The sequence below is a fragment of the Pangasianodon hypophthalmus genome, chromosome 7, assembly GCF_027358585.1.
Source record: "Pangasianodon hypophthalmus isolate fPanHyp1 chromosome 7, fPanHyp1.pri, whole genome shotgun sequence".
In the NCBI taxonomy this organism is placed as follows: domain Eukaryota; kingdom Metazoa; phylum Chordata; class Actinopteri; order Siluriformes; family Pangasiidae; genus Pangasianodon; species Pangasianodon hypophthalmus.
Window position 1 is genome coordinate 5,583,608 of NC_069716.1, and position 20,448 is coordinate 5,604,055.

At 40.5% G+C, this 20,448-nt stretch overlaps 2 protein-coding genes across 3 annotated transcripts; one reads left to right on the plus strand and one right to left on the minus strand.

Moving 5' to 3' along the window:
• The first annotated feature begins 144 nt into the window (after positions 1-144).
• Positions 145-13,847, plus strand: zdhhc5b (zinc finger DHHC-type palmitoyltransferase 5b). Of its 2 annotated transcripts, none has more exons than XM_026940562.3 (12): positions 145-278; positions 3,360-4,657; positions 4,776-4,897; positions 5,691-5,848; positions 5,939-6,111; positions 6,790-6,892; positions 6,991-7,082; positions 7,173-7,287; positions 7,976-8,084; positions 9,316-9,416; positions 10,621-11,375; positions 12,254-13,847. In XM_026940562.3, the coding sequence occupies exons 2-12, from the start codon at positions 4,521-4,523 to the stop codon at positions 12,357-12,359; spliced, it is 1,971 nt and encodes a 656-aa protein (XP_026796363.1). In that variant the 5' UTR covers positions 145-278; positions 3,360-4,520; the 3' UTR covers positions 12,360-13,847. The 2 variants fall into 2 exon arrangements, with proteins under 2 accessions (XP_026796363.1, XP_026796365.1); XM_026940564.3 differs by lacking the exon at positions 145-278 and adding an exon at positions 309-678.
• Positions 13,848-14,390: 543 nt separating this feature from the next.
• Positions 14,391-19,739, minus strand: tmx2a (thioredoxin-related transmembrane protein 2a). The gene is made up of 8 exons (XM_026940625.3): positions 19,457-19,739; positions 18,733-18,793; positions 17,662-17,775; positions 16,876-16,952; positions 16,687-16,793; positions 16,490-16,555; positions 16,230-16,359; positions 14,391-15,154 (listed from the first exon to the last, which is right to left on the minus strand). The coding sequence occupies exons 1-8, from the start codon at positions 19,643-19,645 to the stop codon at positions 14,990-14,992; spliced, it is 909 nt and encodes a 302-aa protein (XP_026796426.1). The 5' UTR covers positions 19,646-19,739; the 3' UTR covers positions 14,391-14,989.
• Between the last annotated feature and the right edge of the window lie 709 nt (positions 19,740-20,448).

The following is a 20,448-nucleotide window of genomic DNA, read 5'->3' on the forward strand; positions in this document are numbered from 1 at the left end:
ATGGGATGGAATGGGATGGGAGTGTGATGTGATGTGATGGAATGGGATGGGATGGAATGGGAGTGTGATGTGATGGGATGGTATGTGATGGGATGGGAGTTATTTTACACCTGAGCTGATATGAAGTTGAGGCAGTGAGGAGTTGACAGGGGAGAAGGTATCACAGACATCTCCACACACACACACACACACACACACGCACACTCTCTCTCTCACACACACACACACACACACACACACTGGAGTTTTCACCCTCTTCCCTCTCACACACCACCCAGGTACGTTAATAAACACTTTATAATGCTTACTGAATGTGCGGCTTTTTCCGGGAAAGCGGTAAACTCCACTCCTCTACTCTCTGGAGTGCCATTACAGCGACAAGTCTCAGACTGCAGATAAAACATTAGCTAGCGGGCTAATTCTCGAAACTGAAATTTGAGTGTTTCGCTTGGACGTAACGTGTGAGTTGACGTGTAGAAAACACGTCGAAGACCTGCTCAAGCCTAAGCTACTTTACTACATGGATGAAAACAACAAGAGGATTTAAACGTCCATCTGTCAGTCGCTGAACTAGCTGGCTAAAACTAGCTAGCTGAGTCTCATAAATATTGGCCTACCCTGAAAGACCTTAAGGTCTAACTTAGCTCAGCTTAAAGACCTACTGGACACACTGTAACCGTAAGCTAAATTCTTGTCTTATTTTTTTTTTAAACAATTTATTTGCTCGTTTTTTCCTGGACACTTCAAATTTTCTGAAACGTCCCAGCTAGCTAGTTAGCTTGTTCACAAGCTACAGGCCGTTTCTTTCCGCTGTGTGCTGACAAACTTTTTGCTATTTGTCTTTTATTTATTTTTTGAATTTCGCAGGTACAGTAACCATTTTAGCGGTATGTCATTGTTTTGTGAAGGGTTGCACTTTGAAAGAAACTCAGTCTGATATGTTAAAAGGCTTTGTTTTCGGGACTGGGGATTTGTTTTAGAAGATTAGCGTCCAGCAGTCGGGTTCAGCTTCACTTCAGCTTCATTTCAGTCCACAAACCATAAACACAGCTCCATCTAACATCTAATTAATGTGACTCAATTCTGTACATTTCATCTTTTCATTCTTATATTGAATTAATACTTTTTTAACACCTTATCAGCTTTGTTTTAATGGATAAATGAAAAGTGTCTTTCCACCACAAAGTCTACTTTTGTGCCCACAGTTTCATATTCTTCCATTACATTCTCAATGTCACAGTGAAAAACATGATTTCACTTTCACTGTCTTTCAGTGGAAAGAAGTGTGTAATCACTTTTTTTCTCAGGTAAACCGACCCTATAGGTCACTCTGCATGTATCTAATTACTAAATATAACCCAATATATTGGTTTGTGCAATATATGGTGTGCTGATACAAGTGTATCAGGTACAGCAGGTTTTTAGACACGGCTGTGTAACCGTTGGGTTGAGAACATGGTGCCAACCAGAAATATACAACCAACCGGTCATGAATGATTAAAAATGCCTTTACACTGTAAGATGTCCAGGCTGATTTTGCAGTCGCAAGCACAAATCGCATATCACTAAAAAAGAATTCATTGGTCATGAGTTGAGATTGATAATGGCTTGCTTTAGTGCCATTGTGTAACGCCAGAGGCATTCAGTGGCAAAGCTCTGAGCAGAAAAGCGTTCGCACTATCGTCAGAAGATTGTGATTTCGAATCCCAGTGCAGAGAGCGAAATTGGCCGTACTGTCAGTGGGAGGGATGGCATACTCTTTCTCCGCTGTTAATCACAGCGAAACTATCCAATCGTGTGTGTCTGTGAGCTCATGTATGCAGAAGAGGGTAGATAGCGCTTTCTTCAGAGTGTGTAACGCTGCCCCATGAAGCTGCAGTTCGGAAAGATGTGGTTGTCTGACTTTACATGGATCAGAGGAAGCATGTTAAGCGTCATCCTTCCTGCTTAGTAGCTGTTGTGTGATAGGAAAGAGTTAGCTAGAGGGTGGAAATCTCTCAGTGAACGCTGCTCGTCTAAAAACCTACCAATAGGAGGATGGTGTAGGATTATGCAAACCTCACAGGACAGCTACAGATCGCTAGTGGCGAATAGTGAAACGTAAATGAAACGTATTAATTGAAAATGTTTCTCATTACGCGACCCTGTTTTCTACACGAGCCCTAATTGACGACACAAACAGAATTTCACAATTTAATCGCTGGTCTATCATTCGAGGATGTTCCTCATAAATTCTGACATGGTGACCACGTGTTTACACACACTGCGTGTGTGGGATCTCGTACAGTGTGACAAGTAATAATTCTAAAAGACCGAAACAGGCTTAACACAGACTGTGTATGCAGAAATGTTTAATCGAATGCTGATTAGGTTTTTATAAGGTAGGTGTTTAATAAAGAGGCCAGGAAATGTGTACAGTATTTTAAATCCAAAATAGTGTTGCTGTGCCAACAGTGACAACACTATATAATCTATGTTGCAGTGCGCTATAGGAATGATCCACTGCATCAAGATGAATGGAATTAAAATAGACAGGGTGTCATGTCGTCGCACCCTTTTTCTGGTGAGTCAGATGTGACAGTAGGAAGAAGGCGAATGATCAGGTTTCAACATGTTGCGTACACACACGGATGCCAGGGCTGTGCCTTTCTCACATCCGTTGCGAAATGCTTCTGACCAAGTTTGAGCATGAAATAAACAGTGAAGTTTTTTTTATTATTATTATTATACCACAGCGCTGTCGAATTTAGAAGGTGTTGATTAATGTTCCATAACAACAGCCCTGACAGTAGTGCTATCTGAAATTCAAGTCATAGGTTCATAGTATAGGTTTATATTGCGCTTGTTTTAATATGTTAGCGTTTCTATAGTAACAACACATTCACAGGAACTTGTATGGCGGACGAACTACATAATACTCTAAGACTAATAACGATCATTCATATGGTGAAGTTTTCTGTAAGGAGATGTTTATTGCACTTTCATGGAAGGAGTCTCCAGTGTCAGCAACGGTTTGTAACAGTAGGTTTCCTCTGTGGGGCAGAGAAGTTTGTACTTTTTCAGTTTCTCAGTAAGATGACAAGCTGCATTTTTTTGTTCCTGTTAACTTCATGAGAGAGACAAAAAAAAAAAAGAGAGAGAAAAAAAAATCGCTGGCAAATTTCTTTGTTATAAGAGGAATAAAACATCAGGACATGGTGTTATAGGAAAGTAATCAACTTCTTGGCGGTAAAAGTTAGATGCAAAAAGCATCACAGCAGCCTGTCACAGATTATTGTCCTGTAACAGCACACTGCTAAGTCTTTTATTCCTTACTTATGATCGTTTAATTAATGTGTAATTTTCTTTCCTTCTCACAGGTTGAACCTGCAACCTTCTTGTAGGACGAGAGGGAAAAAAAAAAAGAAGAAGCCATTCTGGACATGCTCATGAACTCCATTCATTTTTGTTTCCCATAAAACAAAGAGGGGCCTGATGGGTTGCAAAACAGAGCTAAAATGCTTTTGGACTCACGTGGGCACCATGACGTCTGCACTCGCCCTGGTGGAAACACACGCAGGCGAGGGAGTCGTGTGTGTACATACAGCCCTCTGAAGGACTCCAGACCTTGCCATCTTCATATGGATACTGAAATACTCGAGCGTTCACAATATATCTACAGAAGAGACCAGTTTTTTTCTCCTGGGACGAGTTAAGTTCAGAAGTATGAGCTGTCATTTAGGCCAGAAGACCACAAGAGCGCAGTTTTTGTTCTTCATCTTCATAATTACGATCTTTTATTAGACGGACCATCCCAGCGGGCACCGGGGCTCCTACAGAGACTGTGGCAGATTTTTCATTCCATTGTTTCCTTTTCTGTTTGACTCATTATTTCCACGCACCCCTCCATTGTTCCTTTGTGGGTTTTCTTTTGGGCTGCCTCATGTTTGACTTATGCGTTCACATTCACTCGTCACTTGTGTACTTTGAAACATATGCCTTGTTCTTGAGAAAGAGTACTGTAAGTCAGTTAACTGGGCCTCCTGCATCAGTGACTGCTTTGTTTGCTGCTGTTTCTATTCAGCCTCTCTGATCGCTGAAACACAGGGCTTAGAAGCGATTTGCACTAAAAGAGCTTTCACTTCTTTCTTTTTTTTCCTTCTGCCAAATCGTGTCACATTCAAGCCATATAAGTGTATATTTTCTGATGAAACTATAGATCTATTTTATCACGGTTTGGTTAGATCATAAATTGTATATGTATTTTTATGTATAAGCACACATAAACACCTGCACTGTGTTCATCAGAGTGTTCATGAAATTGTTTTGGATACGTGCACCTTGATTTTAGAGGCTATTTTTACATTTTACATTTTGATGTATAATTTATAATGCGCATATTATTATTATTATCCACCAGACATTACTATAAAGGTTACTTTTACAATGACAATATTTTCCTCCTGTAACTCGGCAAGCGGACAGCGAACGCTCGTTTTCTGACCCCTCCCATCCGCTTTTAGCTTTCTGTTTTCTCCCCAATGCCTGCGGGTCTCAGTGTGGGTGGGGCTCTCGGAGACCCCTCCCCTTCCCGGCGCTTTCGTCCCAGTCGCTATGTGCCAGTATCTGCGGCGACAACCTTCCTCGTTGGGGCTACGACGCTTTTCCTGTGCTTCACGTAAGTCTCTCACTTTTACGTCCATCTGTCTCTACATGACTTTAATCTTTGGGAAAAGTGTGACTGTAGTGTCTCTATCTCTCGCACTGTCTTCCTCTCTGTCTTTCTCTGATTGTAGTTGTCCTTGGCTGGCCGAGCGTTTCTCTTCTTCCATTCCTATCTACAACGCCGTGGTCTTCCTCTTCACCCTGGCCAACTTTTGCATGGCTACATTTATGGACCCAGGCATCTTCCCCAGAGGTACAAACTCATGTTTGTTTGATAGAGAGTGAAATGCGCAGACCAGGACCGTCTTAAATTCTGGCATATTAAGTGTTAAGTAAGGAATAAAACACTTGGGGTGTGCTGTTATAGGAAAATGATCAACAACAGGGTGGCTTAGTGCGGCCTGATGAAAAGTTGAGTTACTGTTACCTCCCTGAAGTTGATTATATTCACTGTTTAAGTTTTCTCTTTCTCTTACACAACAATTTGCCAACAATTACAATTGTTTATTAATTAAAGAACATGTTATACATTTTGTCTGTTTATAGTTATGTTTAATGTTGTGGAATGTCCAGTAAACATTTTAGTTCAGTTGTAGCAGCACAACTCGTTTCGTCTTTTCCTCACCAGGGTCCACTTATTTTTTTTCTCTCTTGAAGTTAAGAGAAACAGCAAAGCCCTCCGTCTCCTGTGTCAGAAAACGTTACAACTGACTGGTACAGAGCGCTGACACTGGAGACTCCTTCCATCAGTGCTAAATAAATGTTTCCTTACAGAAAATGTCACTATATTTTTAAAAGATATGTGTACGTTGTTGCTATAGAATCAATAACATATTAGAACGAGTACGTTAATATAAACTATTCTTCATGGAGTAGATCACTCCCATCAGGAAATGTTTCACCATGATGCTTCTTTCTACAAGTGGATACAAATCAGCAAATATGAATGCCCCCCAAAGCAGTTTTTTTTACGAACCAGTTTTACCTTTAACTCGTCCATTTTAATCACTACTTGCTGGTTATTTGTGTTTGTTTGCATTATGCAGCGGAGGAAGATGAAGATAAGGAGGATGATTTCCGGGCTCCTCTCTATAAGACGGTGGAGGTGAGGGGCATTCAGGTGCGCATGAAATGGTGTTCCACGTGTCGCTTCTACAGACCACCCCGATGCTCACACTGCTCCGTGTGTGACAACTGTGTCGAGGTACACACACTTTCACTGCATTTTGCAATGCACTTCGTCGTGTTGTGTCCCTATATGTCTGTTTAGTATCTCTGTCTCTTCGGATTTTAGGAGTTTGACCATCACTGTCCGTGGGTGAATAACTGCATTGGGAGGCGGAACTACCGTTATTTCTTTCTGTTCCTTTTATCTCTCACTACACACATAATGGGTGTGTTTGGATTCAGCCTGCTGTACATCCTCTATCACACCGAACAACTGGACGAAGTGCACTCTGGAGTTACGTATCCTTTTAACTCAAAGCATCAGCGAGTCTTATTCGGCCTCTGAGGCAGTTGCTATGTCACTTGCCTAATGCTAGTGATTAATCACTTGCTAGCTAAATGCAGCTAAAATCAGCACTGATTCCTCTAAAGGAAAATTTCCTGAAAAGGATTTTGCATTAGAAACCTGGCAATTAGTAAACAGTACAAGAACTCCCACTATGTACTGTATTCCACTGGGTTTGGCTGTGTTTGGAATTTTAACTCAGTTCTGTTCAATTCAGTTTTATTTGTGTAGCACTTTTTACAGTAGACATTGTCACAAAACAGCTCTACAAAAATTCCAGTTGTACAGGGACTCAAAAACACTTGAGAGGAAACTCAGAAGAGAACCTATACTCTTCCGGGTGCTTTGCATTAACTACAGCGCAAGAAATTTTGTCGCAAATTCATTCAAATCCCTGTGATCTTAGATTGCACTTTCCGTTGCTAACCTTCAGCTGTGTTCTGCGTTAGAGTGTGCATGCGTGCCCACACTCTCAAACACGATATAAAACAAACTATACACACATATACAGAGTATGTACTTCCTGCACAGTTAGTCTCTCTGTCAGCACTTTAAAAGAAATTGCTACTCTATTTGAATGCCACATCGTGATTTAAGAAATGATTATTATAATTCCTTAACACAGTCTGCAGTATGGCAGTGATGTGTATCGCAGGTTTGTTCTTTGTCCCAGTAGCGGGACTCACTGGCTTCCACATTGTGCTGGTAGCCAGAGGAAGAACAACAAACGAACAGGTCTGTGTGTGTGTGTGAGGCGGTATGAGTTTTAGGCATATTTTGAAGGCAGAAACCTGTAAAGTAATTTTTTTGTCATTTTCTTTCCCTCTTTTCAGGTTACGGGGAAGTTCAGAGGGGGCGTTAACCCATTCACACATGGATGTTGTAAAAACGTGTCTCATGTGCTCTGTAGCTCACAAGCTCCAAGGTTTACACACTTATTTATTTTATAAATTTGTTTAAATGTATTTTATGTAGTACCGGCGTAGACCTGACCTTATCCGGCGTGTGTGCGCAGGTACGTAGGGAGGTTGAGGCAGACCCAGTCCCTTCAGGTTCAGCCTCCATTTCTCCGGCCTCAGCTTTCCGAAGCCCAGCTCGCTGCTAAAGTCCTGGACAATGGGATCCAGCAGGTACACACACATTTAAAACACACATACATGTAAACACAAATGCGGGTGTTGTTTGTGTACCTGTATTGTAATGCTGTATTTTAATTATTAGTGAGTGGCACATTGTACTTTTATAGTTACAGTTTCCTTTGTATAGTTACCGAAACTGGACAGAAGATTGGAAAAAGACAGAGCGTGGTTTTTTCAATCTTCTCCTGTCTAGTTTTGGTTCGCTTTAGACTCAGTTTCCTGTTCTTGGCTGGAAGGAGTAGAACCCAGTGGGATTTTCAGCTGTTGTAGCACATCCGCCTCAAGGTTCGACATGTTGTGCGTTCTGAGATGCTTTTCTGATCACCACGGTTGTAAAGAATGGTTAGTTGTGTTACCGTAGCCTTCCCGTCAGCTTGAACCAGTCTGGCTGTTCTCTGACCTCTTCCATAAACAAGGCGTATCTGCTCGCAGAACTGCCACACTGGATTTTTTTTTATTATTATTTTTTTTTCCCGGTGTGAACTTTAAATACTGTTGTGCGCGAGTGTACCTTTAAAGTGGCTGGTGAGTGTAGATTTATTGCGTTTACACTCTATTAAATATTATAATATATATTATAATATTATGTCACACCTCATCTTGGTCTGAGAGATCTTGTTAATTTGATTAGTATTTTGTTTTACACATGAATAAAGTTGTTTGTGTGTGTGTTTTCTAGTCTAAGAGCAGTCTGGAGGCCATGGAAAGTCAGTCTACAGACATTGAGCCGCCCCCACCTCCTAAACCAGAGCACAGATACCAAGGGCTGCCTCACACACACAATGAAGGTCAGTATTTTAACCGCACCCATACAGTCTGGATCCTTATCCAGTAATAAAATTAAATCTTTGAATTAGGTCTCACATAATTTTATGTACGTTATTTCCAGTGTTGGGTGTAATGTGTTACTAAGTAACACATTACTGTTATGTTACTAAGTAACACATTACTGTAATTAAATTACTTTTCCCCTGAAAAAAGTAAAGTAAGGGATTACTCTTCATTTTTTAAGCAATTTAATTACTGTTACTTATGATGTACTTGCGTTACATACTGTATCGACTTTCAACAATTCTGTATAAAACAATATTGAATTTAAAATCTAAATTTATCATCTAAAGATAAAATTTGTTTTATAATTTAACTTGGCCCCTTTAAATTTGTTAGCTATAGGCTAGCATGCGTGCACCCGAGTTCATGCCAGGTGACTGTGAAGTTGAAAGATGTCAGAAGAAACAAGTGCAAAATGGAAATATTCTCATTACTTCATTTTTTTTTTGACACATGTAGACAAGAACATCATGGTAAAATTAAGTTATGTCCCGGGGGTAAAAACAGTATCGGCCTCTCTCCGAAGCACAAATAACTTACTGAAGTACCTGACACAGCAACATAGACAAACACTTTTGAGTGATCTGTGTACAGCGAAAGATGAAATTGGCGCAACCGCTGTTAAGCAAGCGAAACTTGATTTTACTTCAGCAGTACAGAAAGTGTCTGAAAGTGAGCTTAAAAAACTGATTGCAGGGTACATAGCGGAAGAGATGCGGGGTAATTCTCTTAGTTAACTGAAGAGGGTTACTTTTGTCAAATGATTACACGTGCTCTCGAGCAGTTGTGTTTAAATACTGTAGCTACAGTTTTAATTACAGTTTGGCTTATTGAGTCAGGGGTTGCTTTTGTTTTTAGTAGGTCTTACTGTTAAACCAGTTTATGTCATTTGTTTACATTTTTGTATCAAAAAATGGTTTAGTAAAGCTATGCTTAATAGCCTAAACTATTCCATGTTTGACACAAATTTAAAGAATTAAAAGAAGAGTTTCATTTCTATTATCCATGAAGGTAGATAATTTTAAGAAGTAATTAGTAATAAGTAACACATTTAATTTTCAGACAGAGTAATTAGTCAGTAATTTAAATACAACATTGACGATGTAATTAGTAATTAATTACTTTTTTGAAGTAATTTACCCAACACTGGTTATTTCCCTCATGATGGTTTCAATATCTTCCAATCAGAGAGCAGTCTCCTGAGTGAAGCTCCACCCACACCTGCATTATATAAATATCGGCCGTCCTATAGCAGTCCAGGAAAAAACCACACACATTCCACACACAAGGTAAGAAAGTGTGCATACGTGAACTCGGACACGCGCGCACACACACACACACACACACACACATACACACACAGACACTTCACACTGGATGGTCAGCAGTTTTTGTAATATTTATAATTGTGCACAAATATGTCTTTGTTTTTATTCTTGTTTTATCTCCTAATGATTCTGTAGCAAACAGTCAGCGAGTAAGTCGTAGCTGTGCGTGTGTGTGTGTGTGTGTGTGTGTGTGTCTGTGCTGCTGTGTGTATGTTGTGTTGTTTTGCTCTGTGGTTATATTTGCATCATGCTGTGCCAGTTCCTATGAACATGTTTCTCTCAGTCTTCAGGGTTGTGTTCTGCTTGTCTTCTCCTGCCCCTTTGGTTAACATGATGTGAAACAAAAACGTTATAAATGGCTAATAAACAGTTTAAACTCTGGTGTTTGAATTAGGGATGGATGCAAATTTCCAAAACGATTTTGTCGTTGTTTCAGACAGGATGTGGAAAACATGTCTCTTCCTCTCTGCTTCACATGTGCAGTTCAGTAAAAGTATAATGCATACAAAGCATTTTTAGGAATAAAGGTGATGTACTGCTTGCACACTGCTGTATAATGGACATCAGGCAGCAAAAAATCACTTAACACATTCACAAGATGGCTGCTAAGCCGTGTTATATCTTCACTTTTACAGGTATAAACAAATAAATCAGGTTCATTATAATTGCTGGCTGTGATTGTGCTTTGATTAGCAGGGTTCACTTCCATGTGTCTGGGACAGATTTTGTACACACACACACACACACACACACACACACACGAACACAATTATTTCTGCAAAGAATACTCTCTGTTCTACTGTAGTGCAAGCACTATTTTCAGAAATTTTGTCATAATTTAACCCAAATGTACAAATTCCACACAATTAATTGAAATGTATTGTTTCTTACATCCATACTTTCCACATAGCATCATTCATAACTTAAATGAATCACTTACCTTTGTAATTTTACTCATACGCAATTAAAACAGTATCTTGAAACATTTCTGTTGTGTCCGTCTTATATATACTAGTGCACCGCCCAGTGCTAGTGTGAATCCATTACGTCTGAGAGACTCTGTTTAATTTTTGTTTCTGTTTCACATCATCTTTAAACCCCCCGTGTTACTGCTGCTGTTTGGAGCGTTTGGTACACTGTCTCCCTCTGTGTGTCTTTCTCTCAGATGAATCGGGGGGACAGTGTGACAGAGTCGCCCTCCGTCCCCCTGTCAACCGGGCACGCCAGCTATCGCTCGGAGCCCAGTCTTTCGGGCCGGGGGATTTCTGGGTGGCGACCAGGAGGGGGAGGGGAGGGAGGCAGAGCAGGCTCGGGGGGACTGGGTGGGCCCTCTGCTCTCGGAGGGCGGTCTTATCCTTCCTTTACTGACACGCTCCTACACTCAGCGGTGGCCTCATGCTCCTCCAGCATCCGCTCTGCTCAGACGACCCACAATGCACTGGGGCCACTGCTGTCTGAGGGCACGACCTCTACCAGCTATAAAAGCTTGGCTAATCAGACACGGAATGGCAGCCTGTCCTACGACAGTCTGCTGACGCCCTCTGAGAGCCCGGAGTTCGAATCGGCTGCTCCTGAGCTGTCCCCGCCCAGGCCGGCACCCCCCCGCTCACTCGGGTCTACTCCTGCGGCTCCACCCCTCATGGGTTACACCTCACCATTCTTGTCTGCTCAGCAGAGGGAAGGCTCTCTCCAGGCCTGCCCTGCCCCCCTAAGACCCTCCCCCAACAGACCTTTCCTGCGCCCCACAAGCCCACCCCCTTCCCGAGCTCCGCCCCTGTCTCCTCGCGCTCGGTCTTTGGGTTCACCGCCTCCTGGCCCCGCCCCAGGAAGCATGCCTATGGGCAAATCGTTATCCTACGCAGGTGGAGCGGAGTTACGGCAATGCCCAAATAACACAGGGGGTGGGACTTCCATGTCAAAGTGAGTAACGCCCACAGATAATGCCGTTCCATTTTTCTGTCCCTCCCCCCCCCTCACATCGTCTCTACTTTAATGATGGTATAGTTCTGTGTCCCTGCTGAGGTTTGGTGCTCTGTGTTTTTGGGTTAATCTCTCTCTCTTTGATCAGTAATGTGATATCTTTCTTGCTACATATTATTTCCACTCTTCTGCTACCTCTTCTTCTTTTGCCTGTGTGTCTGCCATGTTCTTGTCCCGCCATTCCCCTTTCCTCCTTTATTTTTATTCGCCTGCTTTTTTCCGATCTTCCTCTCCTGTCTCTTCCTCACTTCTCCTGCCTTGTGACCGTTAAGGATGACTCTGTCTCTGTGCTAAGGTTTGTCTCTCTTTGTTCATTCTGTTTGTGTGTCACTAGAAATGTGTGCCGATGTGTTAGGTGTGTGTGTGTGTGTAAACTTTTATGAAAAACATGCATGCTTCAATCTCACCCTGCATGGATCACACCCACTGTTGTAAAGGAGGAAAAGGCAATACATTGGGAAACTTAATTTATATTTAATTAATATTTTAATATTGTTAATGACCATAGATGCAGTGTACTGCGTAAATATTCGCCCTCCTTGAACTTCCCCTTCTTTCAATATTATGGGCTGTTTTGTGTAGATTCATGATGTATAATCCCAGTTAAATCCATTTTAGTTTCAGGTTGCAACACTACAAAATGTGGAACAGTTCAAGGGGTGTGAATACTTATTCAAGGCACTGTAATCGAATATCATGAAATGATGTGCACGATGTATTGCCCAGCCCTAGCCCCTAGCTTACTCTGACACAACAACATTGTTTTGTTTTTTTATTTATTTATGCCTCTTTTTTCCTTTTTCCATTCAATCAACCAGCTCTAGGCAGAGACTGACCAATCACAGCACCCACACGCACAAACCTGGCGGTGGCGTGAAGAAAGTGAGCGGTGTCGGAGGAACAACCTATGAGATTTCAGTATGAGTGGTTTTTTTTAAACGACGCACAGGATTCACTCGCGTCTTCTGCCATGAGGACATCCAGAGAGCTGATCATCCATGTAAGCCAAAAAAAAAAAAAAATCGAAGTACAAAGACACAAAGGAAAAAAACTCAGAAAACAAACTCATCATTGATCCAACTTCGGAGGAAGAACGCTAAAAATGTCGATAGTGGATAAAGAGCCTGGCTGGAGTTTCTTAATCTCCACGATTTCTTTTTTTTTCTTTTTCTTTTTTTTTTTTTTTTTTTAATTACATATTTAAAGAATGGTTTAAGATCCATGAAGGCTGTTCCATCCAGACTGGAGTTGCCAATCTTGCTGTATGAACGATTGCTCATAGACTCCAATGGAAATCAAAATCACAAGTTGTTTTCCCTGCATACTCTGGACTATCATTTTGCTTGTATTTTTTATGTTTCTTTTCCTAATATTATTTTATACAGGTACTGATACAGTATATTGTAAGATTTATTGAATATGTTTGATAGGAGCGCCAATAATAGTAGCACGTAGGCACTGCTTTTGAGGTTTTTTTTTTTATTTTATTTAGACGGCTGCATCAGCCAGTCAGAACCCGAGCTGGAGTTCACAGCCAAAGAGACAAGTGTAGTCAGGGACCTGCTTTTGACAGACAGCACACTTGGCAAATAGGAATGAATGTAACATCTGAATCATTACAGCACAAAATGTTTTGTAATGGAAAAACAATCTGGATACTGTACGAATTTTGTGCAAGATGAGGGTTCCTTTTGGTCTTTATTTGTCCATCAATCAGGAAGGAGCCATTTCAATCGTTGGCCAGATGAGAGTGCTCTGGTCCCGTGTTAGTACATGCTGGATGCGCAGTACACCACTGAGACGGGGGGAACTGTTCATGTTCTTTTATTTTATTTTTTTAGGCAGTGGTTACGGTTCAGAGCTGGATTATGAGATGTTTTCTGACCATTATCACTTTGAGGTTTGCAAGCTGAATGTGTGTGTGTGTTTGTGTGTGTATGTGAGTGAGCATGTGAAAATGGCAGAGAAACAATTTTTGATGTCTCAAACTATTCTACTAGAGCACATTCCAGCTTTGAACCTCTTCAGAGACTCTGCTAAAAAGAGCGTGTTTGTGTGTATGTGTGAGAGAGAGAGTGTGTGTCTGAGTGAGAGGCAAAAACAGAATATGTAAGCATCGCGTTTAAGTTTAGCTTTGAGGTCTGATGACCAGTGACCGGTCAGTGTAACGTAAAAGAGCTTATGCAGTGACACACACAAGTATTTTTACTGATAACGTTTTGTCATTTCCACCATGGCCTTACGAAGCCTTTTTAACTGTAATTTACCTGCACGTGTTAACAGGACAAGAGAATTAAGTTCAAAGGGTGGAGGTTTTTTCTACCTGTCTGTATTCCTTTAATGCAGGTGACGCTGGGTCACATGAGCCAACACATTTCCAACAGACAAATAAATAATATTGCAACACTGAAATTATATTGTTTTACTTATTCAAAATACAGACTGAGTGTATAAATTTGAATGTAAACCTCTGATTCTTCCACTTGTATATTTAAAGGTGTAGTTTGTAATGTTTTAAGAGTTTTCTGTATTAATAATTTAAGGGAATAAACCAAGATGGGGCATGCTGTTGCAGGAAAAGAATCAACGATGGGGCGGCGTGATGCGGTCTTGATGCCACTACCATGCAGACGTTGTTTCTTTTCCTATAACATCACATCCTGAAGTGTTTTATTCCTCTTCTAACAACAATTTAACCATTTATACTTAGATTTAATGTTGTGGAACGTCCATGAGTTAGTTCCTGTTATCGCTTATGTTAGATTAGCTATAAAGTCATTCCTCCACCAATTTTCTCTCTCTTGAATAAAAAAAAAAAAACTTTAAGTGAGAGACAGATAACAAAGAAACAATAAATCGCAAACTCCTCTGTTCTGAAGATTTTCCTGTCAGAAAACTTAGCGTTATCAAGCGCTGACACTAGAGACTCCTTCCATAAATATTAAATAAATATCTCCTTACAGAAAACGTCATCATATAAACGATTATACATTTTATTTTGTTAAACAACTGCACGTTTTTTTTTTTAATCTGTTAATTTCAGCCTAGATTGTCCACCATACATGTCCCTGTGAATGATCTGTTACTATAGAAACGGTAATGTATTAGAACAAGCCGTTAATATCAATTGCTATCAGAGCTACTATTATATAACATTAATCAACACCTTTTGACCAATCAGATTTAAGAAATCAGCAGTGCTATGGTGTAAAAAATATTACAGATCGTTAAGAAAATCATGATTTTCATTTCATGATTCCATTGCAGTTGAGATTCACCTCACAGGCAGCTAAAGGCTCTAAAAGTTACAAACTGCACCTTTAAAGATTTAACATACACAAGAGAATGTTGCATGGTCACAGACAGACACACAAATTCTTTCGTGTTCTATCCAGTAGAGACTCACTGGTGTATCTACAACAAAAAGGTGAGCACTTTCAACACATGAACACTGATACTAATCATTTATATTTAACCTTTCTCACCACAAGTTTGCTTTACAGAGGTACAAAACCAGCTATCTAGTCTTTCGTCAATCTCCCAGGATTCTGCTTTTATTTGTCTTTTTTGCTCTCCAACTTGTCCGTCAGTGCTTGATCTCCATCAGCATGTTCTTGTGGAAGGGACCCCATCTCCTCTATCTTCTCACTCCGCCCTTTGCCGAGCTTTTTACATTTCTCAAGTATTTCATTCAAGTTGAACTCGCGGATGATATTTTCCTGCAGAAACATCAAAATGGGTTTTCAAGACCAATCATGGCCACAATGGGCACCATTTCTTTACTTTTTGGGCACTTCTCCTTTCTTTAGTTGCATCTCCTCATTTTCTTTCCTTGTTTCCTTTCCTCACTTCTTAGTTCCTTGTTCTGAAGTCATGAGTAAAGGATGCAAGGAAAGGAAAGTTGGAGGAAATCAGGACAAACATATTTGCCAAATGAGATGCCCGGTCTAAGACGTCACTCTTATTGATGGTGTGTTGCATGGGGGAGAACGAATCTGCGTATACACAACATGGTGTTAATCATTTGTTAATGTCAGATACTGTACATTTAAACTGACCTTTATTCAAAGTTTTTATTTCTGCTCACTTTTATTTCTTAGCACAATTGCATGCATCATGCTACAACAGAAAACAGAAAAGTCTTCAGCGTAGGAAGCACCTGTGTACCCTTGATCTAGAAACCTCCTTTTGCTTGATTCCTCTGAGCACAATTACATAAGTGATATGTTCTTGAAGATGGCAGGCTTCAACTGATTTCTAGGTCACAGGCTCAAGTACATAGAATCTAGAGGTGTGTATGGTACGTTTTTTTTTAATCCAACTCCCATCTGATCCCAAAGCAATTCTGACCAATCCTGCCCTCTCACAAAGCAATTCTGACCAATCCTGCCCTCTCACAAAGCAATTCTGACCAATCCTGCCCTCTCACAAAGCAATTCTGACCAATCCTGCCCTCTCACAAAGTAATTCTGACCAATCCTGCCCTCTCACAAAGCAATTCTGACCAATCCTGCATGCTCCAGAAGTAATTCTGACCAATCCTGCCCTCTCACAAAGCAATTCTGACCAATCCTGCATGCTCCAGAAGTAATTCTGACCAATCCTGCCCTCTCACAAAGCAGTTGTGACCAATCCTTCCCACTCCAGAAGCAATTCTGACCCATCCTTCTCACTCAAGAAGAAATTCAATTTTTACCCATCCTGGTTGCACATAAGCAATTCTGACCAATCTTGCCAATCTGCAAAATATTTGCCCAGTCCCACCATGCAGTTATTATTTGATGCACCTTTTACCTCTGTGAAGCTCCAACTCACAGCTCTTCCCTTCTTATCCACTTGGGGACGACGCATAAATTCACGGCCGCCCTGCAGCAGCAGCAGAGAGGGCAGTTGCTTGGAGAGTGGTGAGAGACTTACTTTATACCTGAGCACAGAAACATGATTATGAATGCCCATTTTATCCAGCATATACAGTAGATCACTACATATGTAGTTATTGACCCCTTATACCACACCATTGATTTACAGTTCTAGAGAAAGTCAAGCTGATTCACCTCTCAGCAGCAGCCGCATATTGTCCTATGTCTATTTTTCCAAATTTGAGTCCAGCACAGTTATACCTGCAAGATATAAGGAGGAACTGCATTTTACATGTATATAACATCTGCAGCGACAGTATTAGTTCCAACCTATATTAGTTTTCCTTCCTCTGCATTGATTGTGTATTGAGTGTTTGTGTGTGTTGCCTTACTTCAGCGAGAGGTCCGCAAAAACGGGCGCAAAACACTGACACTCTGGCGACCAGTTGGCATAGAACTCGACAAGCCACGTTACTCGACTGTCCCGCTCCATTTCCTCCTAATGTCACAAAATAACAATAATTTCAGACTATAGCAATAAAAATAAAACAACCGTATGCAGTCCTGTGTGCTATACTCACATCTATGGTTTTGTCATTGAAGTATGTGATGTATTCAGGACCCATGTAGATGGGAGGTTTACATGTGATCAGGAACACTGTAGATTAATTCAGATAAATAATATTAATCTCACAGTACACAAATATTCTAATATGGTGAATTGAATTTATAATATTCCATTCTTGTTAATAAGGTGTTTCTCTTTGCATGAATGATACACTATATGGTCAAAAGTATGTGGACACCTAAGCATCACACCCAACCGTTGCCACAAAGTTGGAAGCACACAATTGTATATAATGTCTTTGTATGCTGTAGCATTACAATTTCCCTTCACTGGAACTAAGAAGCCCAAACCTGTTCCAGCATGACAATGCCTCTGTGAACAGTGTGAGCTCCATGAAGACATGGTGTGTGAAGGTTGGAGTGGAAGAACTTGAGTGTCCTGCACAGAGCCCTGACCTCAACCCCACTGAACACCTTTGGGATGAACTGGAACACCGACTGAACCCCAGACCTCCTCACCAACATCAGTACCTGATCTCACTAATGCTCTTGTGGCTGAATGAACACAAATCCACACAGCCACGCTCCAAAATCTAGTGGAAAGCCTTCCCAGAAGAGTGGAGCTAATTATAACAGCAAAGGAGGACTAAATCTGGAATGGGATGTCCAAAAAGTTCATACGGGTGTAATGTTCACGTGTCCACACACTTTTGGCCCTATAGTGTATGTGATACCTGTTGGTCAGAAGGTGTGGATGTATAATGTATAATATATGTATAATATATTATAGGGTTTATTACCGACACACAGTGTGATGTAGAGGAGGCCAAATCTCAGGTCCACTCTGAAGAACAACACCATGTTTGCCACCTTACTGAAGAGGAAAATATTTCCTATATGCTGCTCCAGAGTTACTGATAACACAGAGAGAGCAAGGAAAGTTTCCCACACGTTCATTATCTGACCAGAACAAACACGTGGACACTTCAGGCCAGAGTAAACAAGCCAAAGCTAAATGTGACGTGAGGATATCACCCAAAAATGTACGGTAAATCTACTCTTAAAAGTATAACTGGTGTTCCTAATACCACAGCACTGTTGCATTCTCAAATCTGATTGGTCAGATGGTGTTGATTAATTATCTATAGCAGCATTTCTGACAGTAGTGACTGACTGTATTTGAAATAATAGGTTTATATTAATATACTCCGTCTAATATTGTTTCTATAGCAACAGCTTGTGTTATTTAACAAAGAGAAATGTGTAATCATTGATATTGGAAATGTTTGATTAACATTTTTGGAAGGAGTCTCCAGTGTCAGCAGTTTAACAGCTTTGTAAGAGGTTAAGCTGTTCCTAAGCTGTTTATAGCTGCTGTAACATAAGTGCTAACAGGAACTAGCTTGTTTTGTGGATGTTTCACAACATCACTTATAACTAAAAGCATGAAGTTTGTTAATAAATAAAATTCGCAATCATTGGCAAATTACTCTGGTGTAAGAGGAATGAAACACATACTCTTATAAGAAAATCATCAACTTTGGGGTACTAACCTTAACTCTGCTTTGGGTCGAGCTGTATCACACCACCCAGTAACAGCACACCCTGAAGTGTTTTATTCCTTACTTAGTTCCTTATTAAGATGTAGGTTCAGGATTTATATTTACATTTCATTTATACTGTATTTAAAATTATAGCAACATGTCAGAATATTATTTTTGGATTGTGGAATGCATTTAAACTGTCCCAGACATTAAAATGCCTAACTGCACATTATCATCCTATTTAACATAACGTGTGAAGTAAACGTGTGAAGTAAACGTGTGCAGTGTGCTTGTGCGTAACAGGAAGAGTCCGAAACAGCCACTCACTCGCTCTGCGGTTCTTCATCATGACAATAGCACTGAGGAACATGAGGATCTCCACCTCCCTCTGTAACACATTTCAGATGGAAATATTATCCAGATTTATGATCTTGGACCAAATGAATCTAAACAGAATAATCAATGTAATAAGGAACTTCAGCTTTCATGCTAATATATCCTCTCATCTCTCATAGATCACTATCTAAACGAGCTGAGTCTCTTCTGTAACTGCTTTGTATAGCTGCATTGCATTCTCTAACTCTGAGTCCAACGTTTGCATGAATGTCTCCACTACATCTATGTTGAATTTCTCATTAACATGGCAAGTGAAGAAAGAAGCTCTTGTTTTTAGGAGCTAAGAGCAAAACCTGAACATCATTCCTTATGTTTGAATTATTTCTCCTATTAAATGCCATTGTAACTGCACTACCAATTTCCTCCTGTGACATCATCACGGCACGCAACTGCTAACTTCTCCCTGGAATAATGAAAATATAGCATCGACTAACAATATAGCACCACAATCACTAAACATGTCACAGGTATTTAAATATAAACATTTTGAATGTGTGTCAGTGTGAACTTTTCCTTTAATGACGATTAAAAATACAGCTATGTTTAACTGAGTATCATTTTTTTTAAGTAAGAGGATCAGTTACATTTCACAGTATATGGAGGGAAAGGGAAAATAGATTTTAGTAAACTGTGAAGTGAAGCATGTTTAACTAACCCAGTCAAAGTTGCAGGAGTCTCCGTCTTCTCTCTGTGAGGGTAAGTGCTCACACACACCCGGACACTTCCGCACAGCAAGGAAAGCGACAGACAGAAGAAATGACAGCAAATAATATGGCTTTAAGAGCCACTTATAAATCTGTGGCAGGTGGAAGAAAAATGCGAAGAGGCCAGTGATTAATCCCATTTTTACGCAAGTTTGTGGAGTGAAGAAAAGTGTATGTAATGAGGGAGAAGGCAGAAGTGAGAGGAGTGAGCAGAAATAGGACAGCAACAGGTGTGTGTGTGTGTGTGTGTGTGTGTGTGTGTGGTTTTTATATCTTGGTGGGTACCATATGTCCCCACAAGGACAAAAATATCTGACAGTAACTTGTAGAGACATTTGGTTGGTAAGGATAGTAAGACAAATGTGTGTGTGTGTGTGTGTGTGTTAGTAATAGCGAAGATATGTAGCATCCTGGTTTAACATTTATTTAAATATTTTGTCTTGTTGAAAGATCCCTCTATGGCCAAGTCTAAACCTCCTGGCAGAGGCAACCAGGTTTTGAACTAAAATTTCAGAATTCAAGATGTCATCAGTCTTCAACAGCCATTGGACTGCTATCTGAGGAACAGCTGCAAAACGTCAATAATCCACCACTATATTTCACAGTGGGCATGGAGGCTATATACTAGAATATACTATAGAATATAGATTATACAGATATTGTATAATTCTGTAATATATAGAATATTATAGAATTATAGAATATACTAATACATTTGCCTTGCACCTCCAGGGTTAGGGGTTCGATTCCTGCCTCTGCCCCATGTGTGTAAAGCTTGCATGTTCTCCTGGTGCTTCAGGGGTTTCCTCTGGGTACTCTGGTTTCCTCCCCCAGTCCAAAGACATGTGTCATAGGCTGATTGGCATCTCTAAATTGTCCGTTGTGTAAGTGTGTGTGCAGTTGTGCCCTGTGATGGGTTGGCACCCCGTCCAAGGTATCCCCT